We start from the raw sequence: 23,567 nt of genomic DNA, 5'->3' as shown, positions 1-23,567 counted from the left end.
ATAAGGTTATAGAATTAATTGGAACACGTGCCAGAGACCTGCAACTGATCTATAGTCAGTGATATACCAAATTTGCTAAATAATAGTATGGGCTGGCATAAGTTTTGAAGCACCGACGTTGTAATGTAGAGGATAGTAGATCCATGTATTTCTTTTTGTACAGATCATTGGAGACAATGTCTCAAAAATCCCAGCATTAAGTTAACTTAGTCTTACACCAGATATAAACTCAGTTGAGCATATTTGTGATACAACCAGAAACATTTTCAAAATTTAACACTTGTAAACACATATTAGTTTTTCATGTTTTTCACATTGTCGGGTCATTTTCATTGTATTCTGTTAAATTTGAAACGTTATTATTATTACCATTGAAGAAATGTAACGATTTACTTAAATTCTTGTATCTAAAAAAATGAATCTTATAATAAATAAGAAATTGTGAAGAAACCATAACAAAATATAAAGAATACAAGATGGAACACTCGACACTTCAAATGGATTTTAGAGTTAAAGTAAAAAATTACACTGTACAAAATTGACACTATATTTCTTGAGAATTTACCTTATAAGAATAATTAATCAATTTTTTGATTTGACCATAATTTAGCTGGTTAGTGTAGGTAGATGGATAACACAAAGTATTGAGAGAGGTAAATTTTTATATTATATAGACGTTGAATTATCATCCTTTGACAGATTACCCATCTAATATTGAATCTTCTCAGAAGTCACAAATGTTGCAATTAATCTTGAAAAAAGTAATTTCATTCCAATATAAACATAAATTATAACTTTGAATTAAAAAAACTTATTTATGCATATATGGTTAATGATTACTATTCTTGATAACTTTATAATTAAACATTGTAGAATTATTGATTAAGGATATACTTTTTCAACTAATATTCACATCTTTTCATATTTTATAAGCACAAAATATTGACATCTTTTGTAATAGTAAAGTAGATCAGGAAAACGCTATTAGTTTGGTTAGTTTGATTTCTTAAGTATTGTTCTTTGTTTCACTTCTTAACTAACATTTGTGCTTGTTTTTTGCATGTACAGAGTGAAGGTTGTTGTTACTAAAGAAACTAACTGGCATTAAAAAGGTGAGTTATTTTAGTTATGCTTTAGATTTAAACTTGATTTTGGTTTGAGAAAAGAGTGAGTTCTCATCGTAAAAGGCAATTTACTGTAAAAAAATATTCTGCTACAGTTCGGATAATTTCTTGCAAGGAGCATTGTCGTAATGAAATAAAGCCGTATTTTTGTTTCTGTAAACTTCCATGCAAAATATTATATAATAGCTATCTCATAACAACATCAACAAAAACACTTATACAACTCAATGGTTCCTTTAAGAATATCATGTCAAATCTTTGCCAAAACGAGAAGCTTACTTAGCGCGCAGACTTTATAAACACCTTAGCTTAGCTTTGAAGCTTACAACAGATACAGACTATTTAGAAACGGAACTAACTTACTAGTTAGGCAGATAAAAAGCGAATATTGAGAACAACAGCGGAAGAAATAACTGAGCTCTGCGAATCGTGTCAAATATCGCAGGAAAAATAGATAGACTACCAAACTTTTTAAAGGAAAAATTAATACTAAAATAACTAACATATTGCACATAAGGAATAATGTGGAGGTCACCATTCAAGGGGTTAACCCACTCCAAAAACCTTAAAATACAGAAAATCGCCCGGAGAGGATGTACTCCATAATGAAGTAATAAAGTATGGGGGCTAACATCTCAAATAAAAACTTATAAAACTTACCCACAGAATACTGCTACACTGTAAAATACCAGACAGATGGTAAACCAGTACAATTATACTCATGTTTAAAAAAGGAGATAATCAAGAGCCAGCTGACTACAAGGGAATAAATCTGAGGGATACAATAATGAAACTCATTACAAAAATTATCACCAACAAAATTAACTTGGAGCACAGCATCAGAAGACAAGTGGCAAGGATGTGATAAGGAAGATTCAGCGTAGATGCAGTATTTATCCTATGACAACTGGTTGAAGAATCAATGCAATATAATAAACCAGCATTCCTATGCTTCATTGACCTTACAAAAGCATTCGACTGTATTAAACTGGATGATATTCACCTATTGTACAATATAATTTATGATAATGATGTTATTCAATATAGGCTAGGCAATGGTTGACAGAAATCTAAATCCTGTGCTATGCCTATGACGCTATGATATGTGTTAAACATAGAGATGATCTTCAAAGATTATTAAACACTTTTAATCTCACAGGAAAACAGTACCAATAATATGACAATTTCGATTAATAAAAACCATATGCATGACAACATCAAAAGAGCCCGTTAGATGCAAATTAAAACTAGTCGAATAATACAACATAGAATGAAATTCGAATATCTTGGAATTGACATAACCCATTATGGAGACGGAGAAGAAAAGATAGGAGGACAAGTAGCTAGAGCAATAAACTCGCGAGATGCCTTCAGAACGTAGTATGGCGAAAACACTTGAGACAAGAAACAAAGGCACGAATTTACAAAGCGACAATGGGACAATTAAAAACAAGACTAGAAATTTCAAAAACGAAACAACTCTGCAGACCACAGAAAAAGTGAAAACATCAGACGATTAAGTAACTTAGATTGATGAATGAGTATTACAGCATAAGAAGCAATGGAACCAATATATAAGTCGAATGACAGGTGCTAGACTGATAAAACTAGTAAGGGGTAAATCTCTAACTAAAACACGAAGTAGAGGTCCACCAGTAAAGAGGTGAAATGACAACCTAGAGCCATAATGAGGAACATACGATTGACCTATTATGGAAGAAATAATAAGAAGAAGCTATTTCACGTACTTTTGTTCGACGACCGCTAAATACAATACAGACTAGTTCCAGAGGATACTTACAATATTTACGTAACTTTTCATTAGTTTTTCCTCGTAAGAAACAATATCAACACTCGATATTCTTTTTTCCACCAAACGACAGAAACAGTTTTCTTTATATCAGTATTAAAAGTAATTTATTTGTTAGTTTTATTTAAAATGTTTAACAGACAACATCAGAAACATGGGAAAACTAACAATATAATAGCTGTAGCAGAAGTATTGAAAAGTCACTCTTCCATCAAATCAATTGCGAAATTTAAATGATGCAGTGGTATTGTTTGTATCGTGTACAAAACGTAATTAATAACAAAAACTTGAAGAATATGAGCCCGAATTCAAATATTACAGGATCACTCCACCATTTATGCTAAAATTGGTTTATTACTTCGCTACGTTACTATAAACTAATATATTTCAATACATTTCTACGGGTTCTTCACAGCTTATGTTCCGCATATCCAAATTTATGCTTTTTTAGGTGGACTGCTTAAAAACTGGCGCAATAAATAGTAATTACTGATAAATTAGTTAGAAGATTGATCTCAAAAATCTGCAGCTTGTTCTTAGTCTATTTGAACTTATCTATTTTAAATTTTTTTTTGATAAGTAAATCTTTAGGTGGAATTTCTGGAACCGTTGGTGATATTAATTTCGAACACACTGTTTATATTACCACTACACTAACACTAACAATAACACTGTCTGACGTGCGTTTCGATTTTTAATGCGTCTTGAAAGAAAGATTATGCGATTATTCGTCAAAAGAGTAATCTTCAAGTTATGAAACAACCAATAAACTGTGGGGACCAAATCTGAAAAATATGGCGAATTCTATACCAAGTATGTTAATGCAATTTCAGACCTGTGACTACGCGTTATCCTGATACAAGGAACACCTGTACACAACTTCCCCCGTCGTTTCACTGCTATCGCCTCAAGTAATTTTGGAACAAACTTGGCATAATAAGCACTTAAAGGTAAACAGTTTACTTTCAGTTTCTGAAAATGGTGACTTGGTTATCGAAACGCGCATCAGACAGTGTTATTGTTAGTGTTAGTGTAGTGGTAATGTAAACTTGGTGTTCAGTAAGTAAATCATTTAGTAATTAACGTTTATATCAAATGAGACGTGTCATATTTGACTGTGAGTAGAGAAGATGATTGGAAGTTTTTCAAATGTTGCTATACCAATTTTATACCTTTTATGACATGACACGAACTTTTTAGATAAGGAGTCCTTTCATTTAAATTAATTAATTACGCCTCTGACCCATTTTTAATATAGTCTCCATTTTTTCTATCAATATTCTAGTATATCTAATATGCATTGAAAGAAAAATTGTTCAACTCTGCAAACCACTGATTTACCGCAAACATGACTTCATTATCCAAATAAAATCGTTTACCGTGAAAGTGTCATGTAAATTTTAGTAACAGTCAATAATCCTTGGTGGCCAAATCTGGAGAATAAGACGGCTCCTCAACCAACATGAAGCTCACTTCCTTCAGTGTTTTTCTAAATTGGCATCATGAGTAGGGGTGGGCAAAATAATCGATTAATCGGGTGATCGATTAATCGATATATATTTTTAAAAATAACCGGTAATCGATTAATCGAAAATAATCGAAAAATATCGATTAATCGGAAAATATAAAAATATCGATAAGATAATCTTGAGGTCGTTAAAAAGTTTCGCGGCTATGGCATATACACTATTTTTCGTAGAATCGTTAAAATCATCAAATAATATAATAAAAAATTTAACGATTAAAAAATTTATTTTCTGATTAATTATTTCAACATAATTCAATATCAGAATCTTACTTCCAAATATCTTCTGTAGGCTCATTATTTGGTTTGTTTTTATTGGGAATCAAACCATAACGTCTTCTTTATATTCCTAAAAATGGTATACTCGCTCTTTATCTTGTTTTTTGTAGTAATCAAACCACAATCGTTCTTCTGAAGCTTTATTTCCGATTTTCGAATAATCGAAAATTGATTATTTTCGATTAACGATTATTTCCAATTTATCGATTATTTTCGATCAATCGAAAATCGGAAATAATCGATTATTTTATATAATCGATTATATTTTTTGATAATTGTCCTGTCCTAATCATGAGCACCTGTAATTTTGCAGGAAATCTACTAAAATTGTGCCTTTGGCATCTCAAAATACAGTTATCATAACGTTCCTTGCTAAAACATTACTCTGCTCTCTAAATTATAGTTATGGATCGATTGATGGCTCATCTAATGTTATTAATCTTACATTAAAATGTTCTCTTTCTGGTCCATACTGCGTTAAAAGACGACTGCATGGTCCAGATAATTTTTCATTCATATATTATGTACCACATAGTATGAGGAACCACTATCTTAAAAAATTTGTCTGTCGCATGTCTATTTTACAACATGAGATCCAGTATTTAATGACTTCTCGTTGCTCCAAACAATCAATTTGGTTATGGAGATATATTTCGGGTTTCAACTGTAGACACACTTCAACAGAGTTGTCAGTTTTTATACATTTTCGTGTGCGGTAGCGTTTGTGAGTGATCCACCTACATGTTCGTCTGTTTGTGACTGTGAACATTTGAACTTATCACCTTTTATTAGTGTGTCAGATGTAACTGCAAATTAAATTTGCTTTGGGGTCAATTCTTCTCAACTCAATTATGTAATATCTGCGCGTTTTTCGACACAATCCAATTTGATACTAAGATGCGAGCTTCAACTCAGGCACACTTCAACAGTTTCAGACTAGTCGGTTTCTACATAGTAAGTTGATGACAAATAGTTGTTTGATTTATAAATGTGTCAGGTGCAAGGCGATCAGATTAGCTCTCATATTTGATACCAAGCATGGAATGTAAAAAGCTAGTCCAACGATCACAGCTTACATTAAATTTAAATGGACAGCTATGTTAATCACTTCATTTAAAATAATTTCATCTGTCTTGTCAGTTGCATCAATAGATTCGAGAGGAAAGTTTAGTTAACTTAATCATTTTCTATGCCTTATTATAACAATCTTTTATACTTTCGAATTTAAATGAATTTCTGTTATAGCAAAAAATATATTCTAGCGCAAAAATAAATTTAAGGGTTTTTTTCACATGAATGCATATAATCAGGCAGGAGTTATCAATATTGCATATAAATAAGTATTTTTTTGTCTAGAAACCTCAAAAAAATGACCAGGTACGAAAACACGTTCTAATTTGAAATAGATTCAAAACCATAATCTCCAAATATAATGAGATAAATGTATGTGATGTGTGTCATGAACTATTTAGATTTATTTACAAATTAGTTGGTTGTTTTAAGCTTTGATTAAAATATCCTCATTAACACATATATTTAAGGTTAATAATACATTTTTTTTAATTTTAAGGTACCATCAAAGTTACGACTACCAATCTAGTCCACATCAAAGATACTATCAAGATAACTATTCACAATTAGAAAGTCCAGAGAAAGTGAACTCGCTCGAACGCAATAAAAACATTCTAAAATCTCAAATAAACGACCTCGACTCAGCAACATATGGATCAACGAACACGTATGGACAAGATTACAATTCATATAGTCAGAACTCGCCCAAATTTTATCCAAAAGATACTTACACAAGTACTCCTAGTCATTATAAAAGTTACGATCCTCCAAAAGATTCATTTTATCAACCGTTAGATAATAAATATTATTCAGATGGATACTCCAGTTCTGAATATGCAACAAATACGTACAAAACACCAGAAGGGTATAAAATGAATACATATGAGTATAAGAGCTACCAATCTCAGCCTCAACATTCTTATTCATCTAGTAGCGAAAAATATTATACTAGTTCACCCGCAGTTACATCTCCTAGAGACAAAAAGGCGTTTGAAACATTCAAAAATGGAGATTCTCAATATTCTTATTCAACTAATGTTGAATACATAAACGAACCACCCCTTTTTAGAGATGATGACACGCTAGAACAAAAAATGTTGAAAAAATCAGTGACGCAACAGATTATTGAGAAAAAAACTGTATCCATGACAAAAAGTAGTAAGGAGGAATCTTCGACAAAGAGTTTTAGATTTGAATAGTTTTTGGCTGCCATACAAACCATGCAAGATGTTTCATTAGTACAGTATCAAACAACATAATTTTTTATTATCGTTACAAATAATAATCTCAGATAAAACATTTGATGTGGGTTCAATTTGTATGATTTTATATAACGTATGTTATGAAATATGAAAATTTCACATGCAGTATTTACTAGAATTAAAATATACGGTATATAACCAAAAAATATATCTCAAGGCCGGCCTCAATTGGTTGAGATACAAAAAAATATTTGTTTACTTCTTTCACCTGACCAGTACCTACTTGCAGTATTGTTTAATGGTCGTGGTATGAAAATTAAGACTAGTGTTAAATCTATTTAACATTATTTTGCAAAATGGAGTGTCTTTGTTCAGGTCTTCAACAAATTTTACTTTATACCAAGGTATTTTTTTTAATATTCACAGTTCTTTTATTGATTTACTCTTAGTACATTTATGTATGTGGAATTACGGCTTAAGCCACTTAAAGGTGTTATGAAAAAAAAAATTAAAAAAAGAATGTGTGAATTTTTAAGCTTTTTAATACAACTTTTAAAATAATTTAGCCAAAGTAAACACTAAAATTTCGAATTTCAAAAATTAAAAAAATTAATGCACTTTGGACCTTCTACATATATATCCACAAGGTTTCTGGTACTTAATCATTCTCTTTATATTATTTATTATTTACTGTTTCGATTTCCTCTTGAATTTGAAATAATTTTTAATCACCTTATTTACTTGAAATTTAAGATATTTCTTATTTGCAAATCCTATGACTTTCATTCAATCTTCGGATGTGATTTTAATATCGTTTTTTTTTCTTTCAATCTACAAAAATTGAGTTACAAGATACTAGAAACTCTGCTCAATCCTATATTGGCTAAAATGTTTTTGGTGGTTATATCTTGTTTAAAAAATGTTTCAGGTTGAAAACAATTGTATGTAGACAGCAGAATGCCTATTCTTCATTCTTTGTACCCATTTATACTGTGTATACCCAAGCAATATTCTAAAACTGATGTTTATTCTGAACACCTGTAACTAGATTTGATGTGGGTAATGGAGTTGTTACCGTATATAATGCAGTTATTTCATAGAATAACTAGTTATTCTAGAAAATAACTGATCGTGTCCGTAAAGTGTGTAATATATTATTAATTTGACTAGTTTTCTAGGACATAACTAGGTATCCTATAAATTAACTAATGAGAGATACTTAAAGTGTATAATAAACAATTTATCTAATTTATGTAGCGTATAAATGGTATTTATGGAAACATACCATAAAATCATTTGTTACAACAAGGATTACTAAAATGACACTTGGAATTACAAAGAACATTATTTCTAAAACAAAAACAATCTTTGTTGGTACAAACTTTGAGCCGTAGCAACCGACCGAAGCGATATTTCTAAATCCGGTACTTCCTCGATTTTAATTAATTTTTGTTCGCAGACACTGAACTGGGATCGGAAATATAATTGTTTTATGCGACCGTTTCTTGTGCCCAAGTGGAAACATCCTTCCATTTTTCCGCTACTCTTCATATTGTTAAACGAAACGTAAATGTACCTTATACTAAAGAGCGAAATATATGATATAAACTATTTCACACTTTAACGGGCTGCAGATCGTTATTATATGAAATAATTAGTAAAAGTGTCAAATTAATAATATATTACACACTTTAACGGACACGATCAGTTGTCTCATAGAAAAACTAGGTATTCTATAAAATAAAGGATTTCATACTTTAACGGTATCAGAAACAAACGCATAAATTATTGTATCATTGCCTAATGCTTTGCCAAATCTTACTTTAAACAAGTAAACTTGCTTCTGAAGTGGGATTTGATTTTTATACCATGCCAAGGTTGTCGAAAATGTAAATTAAATCTCTCTGTTATTAATCTTGATATTACATTATTTCTCATTTCTTGTGAAGATCAATGAATGAAATTATCCAAATAAAATATAAACACAGAGCTCACCGAACGACCCATAAAGCTCTTCATATTTTAGACCACTGTTGTAAACAACCCAGGCGGGGTTTTAGCTCCTATATTTGGGGGGAAGGGGAGTTGTGTCGACTTAAAATAAAAAAAGAAAAACTGAGCAGAACTTATCTATAGGTAAATTTTCCTGATTAAATACCAGCAATCCATACTATTTATATGAATCATTTATTAAATTTTTCCAAATTATAATAGAAATTTCAATCTTCTCTTTGAGTAGTTTGAAAATATGCCTATTACTGCTCCATCATCAATATCTCTATTAATATTTAAAAGGTCTAGTCCTATGAGGCGTTTTTCTCCCATGGATTCTCGCAGCCAATTTTTTAACGAGCGTAAAGTTTAAACGCTTCCTTCACTCGAAGCGATGCTTACTGGTAAAGTGACAAGGATACGAAATAAAATGTTAATTGTTGGGTACATATCTTGTCACATTCTTCTGGTATTTTAATTGTAGATTTTTTGTATTATTTCATATAAAATACTTCACTCTGAAGCATCTTGTATGTACTGCTGTTATTTGTTTTTAGTGTATATTCTATTTGTTCTTAATTATAAGTGTCCTTACTAAATACGGTGCTAATGTTTTGCTTGTTTCTTTACTTAACCAAAACCAAAATTTAGTTTTTAAGTGCCAATAATAAAATATAAGCTTTAATGAAATGTTTATATTTTTAATTATTAATCTGTACATTACATTTGATATTGTATTTATAAAAACTCAAAAGTGCCTATTCTTCATTGTATTGCTTTTTAATTTGTAATTAAATTTTATATTCTAGTATAAAAATAACGAGACTTAATAGGTGCCTGTTACTTATGAAAGCATGCCTTACATACTTGTATACTTTTTAAATATTTTTGTTTAATTGGATTGTTTTATTGGATAATTAATATTATTATTCTTTAGTAATAGTTGGATGAAATAAAAACGATTTTAACAAAATAAAACGTTTTTCATTTGTAACAATCACTTAATTTCAATATTTATTAAACACTCAACTCACTCTGTTGTTGGTCCTGAAAAAATTTTACAATCAATATTTAAACTATTTCTAATTGATATATTGACTTAAAATTTCGCACACTTGCTAGATTCTAATGACTATACAAGGATCAAATAAGAAATCTGCAAAACACTTTTTGGTCATCAGAGGTAATTAGACCGCTATATTTCGATATACCATATATTTTCGCTAAAATTGTTACCTTCAAGATATATTGATTTGCGGTTTTTTGGGAACGTATTTTTCAGTATTGTAATCGATTTTTCAAAGTTTGATGTAAGTATTCTTGGTGACGCGTCTGCCGATTGATAGAATATAAGAAGATAAGAGTGGCAACATATCTCAGACATATGGTATATTTGATCTGCACGTGCTCAATTAGTCATGTGATATCTTTGAGTTTATCTAAATTCGATTTTGTTTTTTTTGTTGTAGTACATCCTCAAAATTAAATAATTATAGTATATTTATATAAAAAATTCTTTGGGGTTGACGGTGCAAAGTCCGAATTAAATGCTGGATACGGTAGGAGTTCAATATCACTTTCTTCGATCTTCCGTGTAACTTTTGCATTATGTGGTTTAACATTGTCTTGTAGATAACCTAATTTTGGTTAACTAAACTTGAATATTTTCCCAATATAACCTCACATATTCGCATCAGCGCCAATGATAGTTCGACCATCCGGAATGATTTCGAAGTACAGTAAACTTTTGTAATTCCACCAAACACCAAACAAGACCTTCGATCTTTCTTTGCCATAGGTTCTGGTGATTATCCTTTGTTTAACCAATAATTGTCCATGTTCGAGTTGTTTGGATAAATCCATTTTTAATCGCAAGTAGTAATATTCGACGTTTCGCAAATATCCACAAATAAACGATTAAACCAACGCTGTGACCTTCGTTCATTAACATTGTCTTCCGCTTCAATATCACATATTTCCTACCATTCTTCACGAAGAGCTGAGAGTCTAAGGATCATACAGACCAATCTTAAATTTTGATTCCCACTTATTTGGTTAACAATTATGGCTGTATGCGGATGTACTTCATAATGAATTGGTCATCAATAAATGGAGCAAATAGATTCCCCACCTCTAGAAATATTTCCTCGACGTACTATTAAGCTACAGAACCCAGAATATCAATTCAGCCCAGGCATGATAATTAATTCCACTCCAAACCATAACTGATCACCTAGGAGGCCGATATTCGCGAAAAGATTATTGAGCAAATCACTCCTGATCATCTCCATACTCTGTCTCGATCGTCTGATTGGTATAGACCAAATCCGTGATTAAAACAGTTCCCCTTTGTTCTATGGTCCAATGAGAATTCTGGTCGATGAAAAATCGCCTTCCTCTACGATGCCTTTCCAAGAGTTGGAGCCCTGTTTTGGGTCGCTTTGATACAACTCTATGCTCCTTTAGTCTCTGCCGTACTGTGTCTAAGCTTACTCGTGTGTTTCACGTCACTTCAAGTCTGTCCCGAATCTCGGGAACTGTTAACTATCAGTCTCTAAATACTGAGAGCGTGATAAATATATTTTCTACTATCATTGTTCCCCTTAGTCCTCCTTTACGATCCCTCCGATCTTAGCTCCCAGCCTCCCGGAAACGATGGAGTGCATCATGATTGGAAGACTTCGTTACCTCAACCATACGCTCCGGTCTTTTCTTACCATGGCATCAGCTTGGATTATGTCTACATTCGAAAGAACCATTATTCTAGACCAAAATTGAAAAAATACATCTATGTATGAAAAGACTTGGTAAATGAAATTAAAGATGTTTGAAAACATAATTAAGGTTTAGAATAGTTCCGACAGGTACAACAACAAATAAATCAAAACTGAGTCTTATCTAATGGTTTACTAATTCTGACGAGATAGATACATTCTTTGTAATCACCAGTAGGTGGCGTAAAAAGAACGCACGAATTTGAGTTGATTAGTGGGAGGAGCGAGGGCTGGATATTTTGTAAGTTAGGGAGTCCAGTTTAGTACCAAAGGCGCAGTGTACCGTGGCGCATTGCGTTTTTGCTGTTGAACATTCCTTCAAAAGTAATGAATCTGGACAGAGGAGCGACAGAGTTAGGGCGTCGGTTCTTCAAAGTTTTCGCCGCTCCACTAGGCAGCGCGCTCCAACTCTAAACTTGTCTCGACTCTCGCTGCAGCGCATCCTGAACGATGATTGTCAAAAGTAATGAAAAACCTCGAAGAAAGACTTTTGATGTATATCGACGCTGAAGAACGCCATCTATCTGAAGTATTCTTCTAAAAGTGATCAGTTCACTACAAACAGTGCATATCGATATTTCAATAAATAAAGTCATGTATTCGATAATCTAAACATTGTATTCATGTGAGTCCATTTTGTACGTAATCAAAATAAAGCAAATTATACTGGTTTGAAATTCATGCGTTATTTTTGCGCCACCTTACATTTTGTGCAGAGCGTACATAAAAAGCAAAGAACCTTGATGATAAATATGTAATGTTACTCTGGTTGTTTTACCGCAAACGAGTGAAGAAAAGGAAACGAGGCGTCTCTGAAATCACCCAATTATTTCTCATCGTAAAGAGAAAGGCTTTTTTAAAGTATTGTGGCCACAAGTGAAACAAAAGTTCTTTAATTTCACAAGGATATCCCAAGCTTCTTTTTATGAACTTTTCACTGTTATACAAGAACAAGAACAAAAATTTAAAAAAGAAAATACTGTTATGAGAGATTGCATTTCCCCAGAAAAGAGGCATGTTATAACTATAAGCTAAGAAACATTAATCTCACTTTCATTCTTCTATATTTTCATAGTTACTTATAAAATAAAATATCATCTTAAACATCATGCACATTATTATAAAAGTTTGAGTATTATATTTTGGTTATAAATAAAATATAAAGATAAAGCAAATCAAAAAGAATTATTTCGAATTCATTCTCATCTGAGTAATTCGAAACATATGATGCTACAGATTCTGCAATAGATAGTGCAGAAGAGAGGGTTGCCAGAGTTACTAAAGGGCGGGATGTTAATGACTGATTGAGTGTCTTATAGCTGCCTAGTTTAATGGCCAAATTTTCTTGTGTACTTTTAAACCCGGCTAATTGTACATTCTAGACAGTCTAGAATAGGGTAAGAAACGTTTGTGCGAAATTTTTTCTTACCCAGAGAAAGGAGTTTTTTCATTTACTCGTGAACATCTAGCTGAATTTTTTACAATGATTATCAAATCGATACTAATCGTTAGATTCAGATAGTGATTTGACTTTTTCTTCATATTCAGAAAGTTGTCTGTCTCTCATTTCTTGAAGAAAAAAGCCAAAGAACTATAGATCTGCACAACAGATGATGAATTAGCTTGAGATTCGTGAAGCTTCTTATTTACTTTCATATATATGAAATTTCATGATATGAAATTACATTCCAAACAATGACTAGCATCCTGTTTCTAAATATTATAATTTTCGTTGCAATACCGTAGCCAGAGACTATAATTGATCTATTGAAAAATTAACATCTTACCCACAAATTAAGAAGTAAATTGAATTATAATACACTGAAGAAACTGTTAACTTCATTCAAGGAACAAAATTTAGAATGAAGAAAATTATTTTGAAAAAAAATTTTGTACGAATTAAGAAAAGTTACGGGTGCAAAATTTTTTGTTCGTAAGCCCAGTTAATTGTTTTTTCAGTGTATATTTCATAGAAAATTTTAGATATTCGAAAATGAAACAAAAATCGACAAGACCTGAAAGATGAATACCAATGTGTGTTTTCATCAGATCAATATCAACAGGTGGTGTCAGTCCCTTCAAAGAGTAAAGATTAGACAGTGCTTAAGTCTCCAGCCAGCCATCAATCCTATGCAGATCATGAAGGTAATGGGATAGTGGAAAGTGTTTTTACAAACTGACCCCACTCCAGTCTCACTCTTTCAGAACAATCACATTCACAATGGCTCCACCGTGAAAGATAGTCTTATTGAATACATACTTTAGATTATTAGTTTGTCACTGTCAGTAGTTTAGTTTTCAGATTACTAAAGCCTTTACCCCCGACTGTGCTAAATTATTAAAATTTCCGTTGGCAAATTGACAAAAATGAAATTTGTTAAAACCAAAACAACCAACACAATTTTTGACGGACCTAAAACTTACAATGAAACAAATGACTATGTAAGACAATTTTATTCTGTAAATTACTTATTATAGTTGTTTTAATGTTTTGCTGGTACCCATGTAGCTAGGAAATTAGATCTGAAATCTATGATTTTATTATTATCTCTTAATAATGTGTCATTTTGTATATTATCAAACCACCTGCAAACATTCAAATATTTTTCCTTGTCAAGATTCGATAAAGTTTCCTAAAAAGTTTATCACATTAAATTTACAAATTAATAAAATAAAATTTTAAATAAACCTATAGTAGCAATTGTAATTACGTACCATTACTCTTAGAAGCATATAAAAGAATAATATGTCAGCGATTGTTAACCTATGTGAAACTAAGTATGTCTTGAGGGCTAAAATATTATTAAGTTCCTGAAAAATCAAACAAACTTTATTAATTACTTCAATACTCATTGAAAAATCGATTTTTTAGAATGAGATTAAGAAAATTTTTGCGATTATATTGCCAACAATAATTACTTTTAAAACAATTTTTGCATTATAAGAACTATCAACATGAACACCATATACTTGAGCATATTCAATCCACTGTTGTATTTGGATTTTTTCAATTTGATTTTGGGGACCTAATGGAGAGTTGGATTTTTTTAGCAAATTAAATATTTTTACTGTCGTCTCTGAAGTTGGTATCTAAAAACAAGGTTTGTTAAAATACAAAAGAAATCAGAAATTACGAGAACTAACCTTACTTTTGGTATTATCTAATTTTACTTTTAGTAACGTAGATATAGGTTTTAAGTAAGTACTTGTATTAATAACCATTTTTAAACGTATTATATTGTATATTTAAAATTACTGATGTTGCTATCAATAAAATGACTCTTTAATAGGACGGTTCACTTCACAGAACATACCTGTGGTTAGGTTAGGTTAGGTATGTTGGTATGTTCTGTGGCTTACTTCAGGTTGTGATTGATCTATGGTCTTCCCAGTATGTGGTTAATCTAGGGATGAATGACTCACAGAACGTACCAGAGTCATATATATAATATACCTATATGGAGAGTTTCTAAAGTGGAAGCTGTTCCGACTAAGAAAAACAGAATGATAAGGGTTTCTCTATCCTTCGGGGCTCAAGCTCGATTCTGTGTATTGTACGCGGTATCTGGAACAAGAGAGAAAATAGTATATCGTCGGCACCTTAATAGTGATACATTCCTCCCTTTTAAACTGTCCATATAGAAGTAGAAGTTGAAATATTTGAATTAAAATCAATTACAGTTATAACAAAAAGTTACTGTGATTTAATTTCTAATCATTATTTATCAATCAAAGAGCAAAGAGCTCTCGCTTTTAACCAGGTTTACTCATAGAACATACCCTACATTTTAGGGTGTGTTCTGTGGTTTTACCATATTGTCATAGTAAAAGACGGATTAATGGGGAGGTGAAGAGTTCTGTTATTTCAGTTGGCGATAATATAAATTTCTAAGATAAGTGAGGTTAATGTAGTTAATTAACTGTGATATAATAAATAATGCTTATTTACTACATTCAACATATTGTTCCAAAATATATTTTTAAAAAAAATTCTAAAACACCGTTGGATTTTGTTCGCCAATTTTCATATTTTAGTCCAAACTATCTAAATACAGAAAAACAAAACTTGCCAAAACTTTTTGGAAATTATTGTACTAATGTTAGAAAACATATTAATGTGGGTACAATTGGGCACGTGGATCATGGGAAAACAACTTTGACTGCTGCAATAACTAAGGTATTACAAAAAGATGGATTAGCAAAATATGTACCTTATGATCAGATAGATAATGCTCCAGAAGAAAAAGCAAGAGGTATTAAACATCAGAGTGGGTAGCAATTTATTAATTGTGATTACGTTCAAGGAATTACAATAAATGCTGCTCATATTGGTTATAGTACAAATAAAAGAAGCTATGCTCACACAGATTGTCCTGGCCATGCAGATTTTATAAAAAATATGATTTCTGGAGTGTCTCAAATGGATGGAGCTATATTAGTGGTTGCAGCAACTGATGGTCAGATGCCACAAACTAGAGAACATTTATTATTGGCTAAACAAGTTGGAATAACAAAAATTATTGTTTATATTAATAAAGCAGATCTAGTGGATCAGGAAGTATGTAATTTTCCTCATATATACATATTCAGTTTTTTTCATTGGATAATATGCTTGATTTAGTCTAGTTTCAATTTTTTTTTCTAAAAAATCTCTTTTGACAGTTTAGCTCAATTTTGGCCTTTATCAAAATATCATTTGACATTGGATTTCTGGTTTTAATTTTATTTAATTATTTATAGATATGTATATGTCTGGCAAATGTATTGTGAATTGATGGGCAGTATAATTTTGATGGGTGTGCAGTTAGGTACTAGTGATAATATAGTAACTAAGTTAAGGTAATTCATTGCAAAATTAACTACTTTATCCTTGACATCTTCCAAAAAAATAAAAACAAATGAAACAGAGGTATGTACATAGAGTTGTGGGTTTTCTAGGAAAACTAGAGGCTACAAGTAAACAAAAACTGGAGTCTGTTCATCAACTCTGGATGTGATGCTTTTTTGAGTTTGTCCCTTCCAACGAAAAAAAAAACAATAATTTAGTAAAATTAAATAATTAACAAAGAGAAACAATTGCGATTCATAAATTATTAGTCGTTTAGAAATCTGAAACGTTAAAATAAAATAATTCTTAACAACTAATATGCATATAAGCATATATAATGTTTCAGTACTTAGTTTTGCCATATTGGACAAAATACTTTATTTGTGCGTAAGTAGTACTAGAAATTCATTTCTCTTTTTTGAGACATCAAGTTTATATTTCTCTATCGGCTAGCGCTGCGGCTTGTTTAGTTCCCGCGTTACTATTCGCACTTGTTTTCTCCTGATTCTTGGTGACGTCACGAAAATATTTTAAAAAAAAGTTCCTATTGCCTGTGTACTCAGTAAATTATGATCCACTGTGTACTTGTTAAAGTAAAGCTTTTGAAAGGTGTATGACGCCGGTAAACATAAAGAACTGTCTCAATAAAACTGGTATATATTCATTTGACAGAAATATATTTAATGAAGAAGACTTTATGCCAAGTAGTGTCACTGATGAACCCATGCTGAAAAACAAGTAGGCTCTGTTGGCGAGAATCAAAACTTGACAGTGTCAAATCAAGAGACCAAAAGCAAAGTTATTAATGATAATGAAAATCAAGTGTAATGTCAGTGTCCACAACTATTTGTGGTATGAATGAGTCTGCTGATCATGTAGTTTAGTTACCAATTAATAGCCATCCACCAAAATAAGACATTGATAATAGCACTGCAGTGCTATTACCTCAACTGCACGGATAATTTCACTGGAAGGATTCCAAAAAATTTTTAAAGCAACTGCAAGGAATAATAAAGAAAACACAGGCGATTAGGGAGATCTCTTATTGCATCTGACACACCAGAAAACGATAAACTAACTCTTATACTATGTCACTAAAGTATTAAGAATTACGTATTGGAGTAGTATGCGAGGTACCTGAGATACATAAAAGGACGTTCAACGAAATATTCCAGATTTGGCATATGTCAAGGATGATAATATTAAGTTGCTATTACCAACTCCTACCTGAAGTGGTAGTACTGCTTGGCAGCAATCATATCTCACTTTTAATCTTCTATGTTGAATAATGCTTGAATTTAACTTTCTAGACATAAAAGTTTTGATCCTTACTTGTGCAAGTTTTTAATAAATAATATTAATAGACAGATGTTATACTTCTAGTTTGAAAGTTCCTTTGTAATTAAACGCTAATTTAGATTTTATTTTGACAAGTTTTTGTTTCATTGGGATGTTTTTGTTCCTCATAATATTAAATAAATGATTTCATGTTTACTGTTTTTTTTTCTAATTTGGTATCTAAAATAACTAGATCCATTGTTGACCATGGGGTGATCCAATATTCACCCACTTATATACACCATGAGTCAATTCTACTTTTTTTAAAAATCTCATTCACTTCATTCTCCATATTAGTACTAAATACACTAAGAATATTCTTATAGCTAAATAATTTATTTAATAGAGAAACTAAATTTGAGGTCAATCGGATTGGTAAGTTCGGAGTTATGAGGGATAAAAAAGACCCTTTCATTTACTCGGTGACCCTATATAATTTCAATCATAATAATTTGAAAAATATACGGGGGTTGTATATTGAGAAATATATTTGGGTATGCATGAATGCAGAGGTTCTCAATAAAATTTCAGCCATTTTGGACTCCCAGTTTCTGCTTGATTTTCAAGTATATATTTCAGTATAGATGAGTTGTTGAGAAAATTCAAGAAGTGAAAAGAAATGACTATCAGGCCATCATTGAATATTTGCTTTTGAATAATAAAAAGCATAAGCAGCCGAAAGAAGAGTTAGACGGTGATTCATTTACAACCGTAATATTTTGGGCAATTGAAATTAAACGTAGCCATATGAGCTTGATTGACGACGTGCGTTCGGGCTGGCCATAAACAGCAACATCGAAAAAGTTCACCAAATAGTACTAAACGACGAAAATAAAAATTATGGAAAAAATATCTTGTTTCTTTGTCAAGTCAGAATATTTTCGCACAGCCCTCGTATATAATAAAAATTTTACTGTTTTATATAAGTATTTATATATTTTTTTCTAGATATTGGAATTGGTTGAATTGGAAATCAGAGAATTACTAGAAGATTTTGGCTTTGATGGGTCCAATGCTCCAGTTGTGTTTGGTTCTGCATTGGATGTTCTAAATGAAAATGATTCACAGTATGGTAAAGAATCTATAATTCAACTACTACACTACTTAGACAACTATATACCAGACCCTAAGAGAGATATCACATCGCCTTTTATGTTACCTATAGATAATGCATTTACAGTACCCGGTAGAGGTACTGTAGTCGTTGGTACTATACAAAGAGGGGTAATAAAGAGATCTCAAGATGCAGAACTATTGGGTTTTGATACTCAACTAAAAACTGTTGTTACAGATATTCAGGTGTTCAAGAAAAGTGTTACTGAGGTATGTAAACACTTATTAAACATCACAGAAAAAAATTCCATAATGATAACTAATGTCATTTACAGGTCTGGCAAGCTAACCATAAGAAGTCAGTAAATTGAAGAATTTGTTGCTGATTAGTTGCCAAAACTTAATTTTGTTGCTCCAATCGATTTCTCAAAATCGAATTTTGCTAGCTTCATAGGTTTAAAAATGTCTTTGAGCTTATTCCCTAGTTTCTAATGGATTTTACTATTAAAATTTTCTAGAGCAAGAAATATGCTTTTAAATAAATAACTTTTGGAAAAAAATGCCTCAAAATTGAATTTTATTGTTGGCTTGTTATTTAATTTCATGGCAACCAATAAGCAACAAATACTCCAGCCATTTTTTCGAATTTGATGACTTTGCATTGTTAGCTTTCCAAACTTGTCACTTGGTCTTATTCAATTTGTTTCCCATATAGTTAAGAGCTGTTAACAATCTAATAAACTTTGTTTCATATTAAATAAATTACCAGCTTTTCTAAATGGTAGAATAAGATTTGACTAGGTAACATATCCAAACAAATTGTCTTGTTCAAGATAGAAACTTACAACTTGTCTAATTTTACTTGCAATAGTTAATGCGAGTTTATTGTTTCCCCTCTCAGAATTTACTAGAACATCATCATCAGAAATGTCATTCTCATCAACATTAATAAGTGATGTATTGGCTACATCTACGAGGATGTAATGATATCTAGACAAGTTCCATGTCTAAACAAAATATTGCGTTACCATAGCAACGAATAATAACTTATTAGAAGTACCAGTGTAAAGTTTGACGTTAAAAAAGTAAACCAGAGTTACGCAATAAATTAAAAGATGTCCACCGAAATTGTGAAAATCGAAAAATTGGAGTTTCGAGCCATCATCATGTACCTGTATTTAAAAGAGTTAAGAGGTAAGCAGATATGCTTAATACCCTTGGTGATCAATGCCCTTCGTATGCGACCGTGAAAAATTGAACTGCAAGCTTTAAAAGAGGTAAATAATTCATTGAAGATGATGACCGATCGGGAAGGCCAGTTTCTGTGTCAGTCCCTGAAAATATCGATGCAGTTCATGACATGATTTTATCAGACCGTCGAATTGGGCTAAAACGGATATTTGAAGCAGTGAATATTTCATACGAACGCGTTCATCATATAGTTCACGTCAATTTGGACATGACAAAAAATGCTGCAAAATGGATCCCCCAAATGTTTGAATGTTGGTCAAAAGCGTGCAAGGGCAGAAGCATCGCGTTTGATCTGTGCTCTATTTGAAAACGATGTAGACTTCTTAAACCGAATTGTTACTACAGATGAGACTTGGATACATTTCTAAGATCTAGAAACAAAGCAATAATCGATGGAATGGCGATACTCTGGTTCTCCCAAGACCTAAGAAGTTTCGTGTACAAAAATCTGCTGGAAAAGTTTTTGCTTCAGTTTTATGGGATTGCCATGGAATAATCATGATTGATTTTTTGGATAAGGGTATTTGCCATGCAAAAAATTCGTGATTTAGGGTTTGAATAACTAGAACACCCCCCTTATTCCCAGATTTGGCACCGTCCGACTATCATCTCTCTCCTCAACTGAAAAAAAGTTTAAAAGGTCGTAAATTTTCTTCCAACGAGGAGGTAATAAAAGCTGTGGAGGTCTGGTTTGCAGAGCAAGAAGAAACATTTTTTTAAAGGTCTAGCGACGATGCATGTTCGCTGTAATAAATGTATCTAATTAAGAGGAAAATATGTTGATTGAAAAAATATTTTGACATTGAAATTTTGTTTGGTTCTATAGTAGGCTCAGAATTCTTCAATATATTCTCTTAAAGCTGTTTCCAATTTAAGAAATTGTTTTCCTATTTGAGAGCAAATTGACAGATTTTGTTATATTGGTGAACAATTAATTTGGGATTTCTGGAACCGTTGGCGATATTCATACTGAATAATTGTTTATACTTACGCTACACCAACACTCACGATTACACTATCGGACGCGCGTTTTGATAACCGAGTTATCATCTTCAAAGAAACTCAAGTTTACCTTCAGTCTCTGAAGACGATAACTTGGTTATCGAAATGCGCGTCAGACAGAATCGTGAGTGTTTGTGTAGTAGTGGTGTTAACAGTGTAATCAGGTGAAAAATTGTCGAAAAATATGGTATTAAGATCGAAGTGCTTTGGTGGCAATTTCAAAGTATTATCGCCATGTTCTAAATTTTTATCAACTTTATATCACTTAAACCTCGTCTGTTCATCTTTATAATATTATATAACTCTACTATTAACATGTAACTATTTCAAATTATCGAGATGTGGATGTAGGTGATTTTTCAGATTGCTCATTGTGCATTATTAATAACGAGAACGCTTTGTGGTGGTAAATTCGGTATCACTTTGATTACCGCATTTGCATTTTAAAATAAGTGAAACATTTGGTATAAATTTATTTACCCATCCTGCATGAACATGATTAGCACTACTTCTTCGGTATTGGTTTTCCTATCCATTTGTTAATGTTATCAGACCAAGCTTTTTAGTAAGTGTGAGAACATTTATGCGTTTCATCTATGTAGATAATGGCTGGACCCTCCTTTTATTCCTCGTACAAACATTGTCCTCAATGCTCTAATGTTATGTCGCTTAGTAGTTTGTGGTTAGTTCTTAATTTATGCCATCGGAAACTAAGACAAGCAAACTCTGCCGAAGACTTCCTTAACCTTTCAATTCAGAAACATGAAACAATGTGTATATATGCATTGAAATGAAATTTCTTTATCGATTTCATCAGTTGCATCAAAATAATAGTGTTTACATCGTATCCAATTTACTGTGATTATGAAATATTTTTTTGAAGTTTGTTGAAATTTTTAGGCCAAAGCTGGTGACAATGTAGGAGCTCTTCTAAGGGGATTAAAACTGAAAGATGTCTCTAAAGGTATGCTGTTGAGTGCAGTGGGATGTTTAAAAATCACTAATAGATTTAAGGCTAGTATTTATTTCCTTTCAAGTAAAGAAGGAGGAAGAACAAGGCCAATAACTGGAAAATATTGTCAACAATTATTTAGCAAAACTTGGAATGTAGCCTGTAGAATTGATTTAGGTAAATTATTTAACCAACAATAATTAATTCATGTATTTTTTGAAAAAGTTACGTTCCATTCTTTAAATGCAGTATAAACAAGACAGAGAAAATTAAGATTCTCAAAGATCATATATTCTTGTACTATGTTTTTCAATAACAGATTACCAGTTTAATAAATTGTTTTTACACATTAATTAATTAATTTATACTGCTCTATTTAGAAAACTTTACTAATGTACAACTTCATAGATTTTTATGTTACTTTTAGATAAAGGTGTAGAGATGTTGATGCCAGGTGAACATGGTTCAATAGACCTCACTTTGTTATGGAAAATGGTTATGATTCCTGGACAACAGTTCACAGTCAGGGAGAATAATATAACTGTGGCAACTGGTGTAATTACAGAGACTTTACCAAGTATTAATATAACAAAAAGTTTAGGTAAACTTGTACTGTAATATAAAATTCATTTGTTAAGTTTGATATTATTTGTGACAAGCAAGAAATATGTTTCTCTTCCTTTATTATTTGATCCTTATTGTATAACAAACCATATGGACCTTAATCTCAAAGTTTTAACATAGAATTCTGAAGATTCCAGTTAAGTTTAAGAACATGCAGTAAATATCATTCAAGTCTAGCCTATTGGTAGTTAAACATTTTATTTGCATTATAATATGAATGTTGGTGATGACACTATTGTTTGTGAAAAGAAGACAAGAGTAGTTCTTCAGCTAATTAGTAAGATCCAGCACAATATACTGCAACCTATTAGCTAGGTATGACGCAAAGAAATTCTTATAAATCTAAACTTCCATTGTATTTTGATTTAAAGAAAATTTGGACGTTATTTGGCAGCACTGTCTGCGATTTTTTCAACAAAGTTAGTTTTGAAATAAGGCGAGATCAACATAATAGTGCAATTTAAAGTAGAAAACAGAAGTTTTTAGCTGTAACTTATTAAAAAAAACATATGTATTTAATGATATTTTTTAAACTCAATGTTATGTTCATGATTTTGATTGGGGTGTAGCAGTTATTGCGATTAAGCCCCCCCATGAGGTATTAATGTATGTATGATTATCATTCAAACAACCATATATCAAAAGCTAAATCCAAAATGACGTTGCAGGTAACGTTAGAGGGTATATTCGGTATTTTTTTTAGATTATTGACATAAATACGAATAGAGATAATTTTCATCTT

At 31.5% G+C, this 23,567-nt stretch overlaps 3 protein-coding genes across 5 annotated transcripts in view; 2 read left to right on the top strand and 1 right to left on the bottom strand.

Moving 5' to 3' along the window:
* The window catches only part of LOC130896689 (talin-1), a 102,725-nt gene extending 92,902 nt beyond the window's left edge, over positions 1-9,823 (top strand). The window contains exon 33 of the mRNA XM_057804950.1: positions 6,309-9,823. Within this exon, the coding sequence (XP_057660933.1) occupies positions 6,309-7,008 (700 nt within the window). The 3' untranslated portion in view covers positions 7,009-9,823. The remainder of the gene's footprint in view (positions 1-6,308) is intronic.
* Positions 9,681-15,120, bottom strand: LOC130896692 (eukaryotic translation elongation factor 1 epsilon-1). 3 transcript variants are annotated; one of them, XR_009059605.1, is made up of 6 exons: positions 14,922-15,112; positions 14,697-14,867; positions 14,493-14,588; positions 14,247-14,410; positions 14,038-14,196; positions 9,681-10,050 (listed from the first exon to the last, which is right to left on the bottom strand). XR_009059605.1 is itself a non-coding variant. In XM_057804953.1 (5 exons), exons 1-4 carry the CDS (start codon positions 14,997-14,999, stop codon positions 14,261-14,263), a joined length of 495 nt encoding a protein of 164 aa, XP_057660936.1. In that variant the 5' UTR covers positions 15,000-15,120; the 3' UTR covers positions 11,896-14,190; positions 14,247-14,260. The 3 variants fall into 3 exon arrangements, 2 of the variants coding, with proteins under 2 accessions (XP_057660936.1, XP_057660937.1); XM_057804953.1 differs by lacking the exon at positions 9,681-10,050 and having other exon boundaries at positions 11,896-14,190; positions 14,922-15,120; XM_057804954.1 differs by lacking the exon at positions 9,681-10,050 and having other exon boundaries at positions 11,896-14,196.
* Positions 15,121-15,198: 78 nt separating this feature from the next.
* LOC130896690 (elongation factor Tu, mitochondrial-like) lies at positions 15,199-22,838 on the top strand. Its single transcript, XM_057804952.1, has 5 exons — positions 15,199-16,030; positions 16,082-16,335; positions 18,892-19,266; positions 22,150-22,378; positions 22,629-22,838. Exons 1-5 carry the CDS (start codon positions 15,715-15,717, stop codon positions 22,817-22,819), a joined length of 1,365 nt encoding a protein of 454 aa, XP_057660935.1. The 5' UTR covers positions 15,199-15,714; the 3' UTR covers positions 22,820-22,838.
* The last annotated feature ends 729 nt before the right edge of the window (positions 22,839-23,567 follow it).

The sequence above is a fragment of the Diorhabda carinulata genome, chromosome 7 (genome assembly GCF_026250575.1).
Source record: "Diorhabda carinulata isolate Delta chromosome 7, icDioCari1.1, whole genome shotgun sequence".
Taxonomy (NCBI): Eukaryota; Metazoa; Arthropoda; class Insecta; order Coleoptera; family Chrysomelidae; genus Diorhabda; species Diorhabda carinulata.
The sequence above is the reverse complement of the archived record's forward strand: the minus strand, read 5'-3'. Positions and strand labels throughout refer to the sequence as shown.

What these genes read in the sequence shown, in the direction of transcription:
- LOC130896692 (XM_057804953.1), bottom strand. Translation starts at nt 14,999, where the DNA reads ATGGTTATTAATACAAGTACTTACTTAAAACCTATATCTACGTTACTA. An exon ending in ATGCAAAAATTGTTTTAAAA is followed by an intron (nt 14,589 to 14,696) that starts GTAATTATTGTT and finishes TTGATTTTTCAG; the next exon opens with GAACTTAATAATATTTTAGC. An exon ending in ATATGCTTCTAAGAGTAATG is followed by an intron (nt 14,411 to 14,492) that starts GTACGTAATTAC and finishes TAAACTTTTTAG; the next exon opens with GAAACTTTATCGAATCTTGA.
- LOC130896690 (XM_057804952.1), top strand. Translation starts at nt 15,715, where the DNA reads ATGCTTATTTACTACATTCAACATATTGTTCCAAAATATATTTTTAAA. An exon ending in TCAAGAAAAGTGTTACTGAG is followed by an intron (nt 19,267 to 22,149) that starts GTATGTAAACAC and finishes TGAAATTTTTAG; the next exon opens with GCCAAAGCTGGTGACAATGT. An exon ending in AGCCTGTAGAATTGATTTAG is followed by an intron (nt 22,379 to 22,628) that starts GTAAATTATTTA and finishes TGTTACTTTTAG; the next exon opens with ATAAAGGTGTAGAGATGTTG.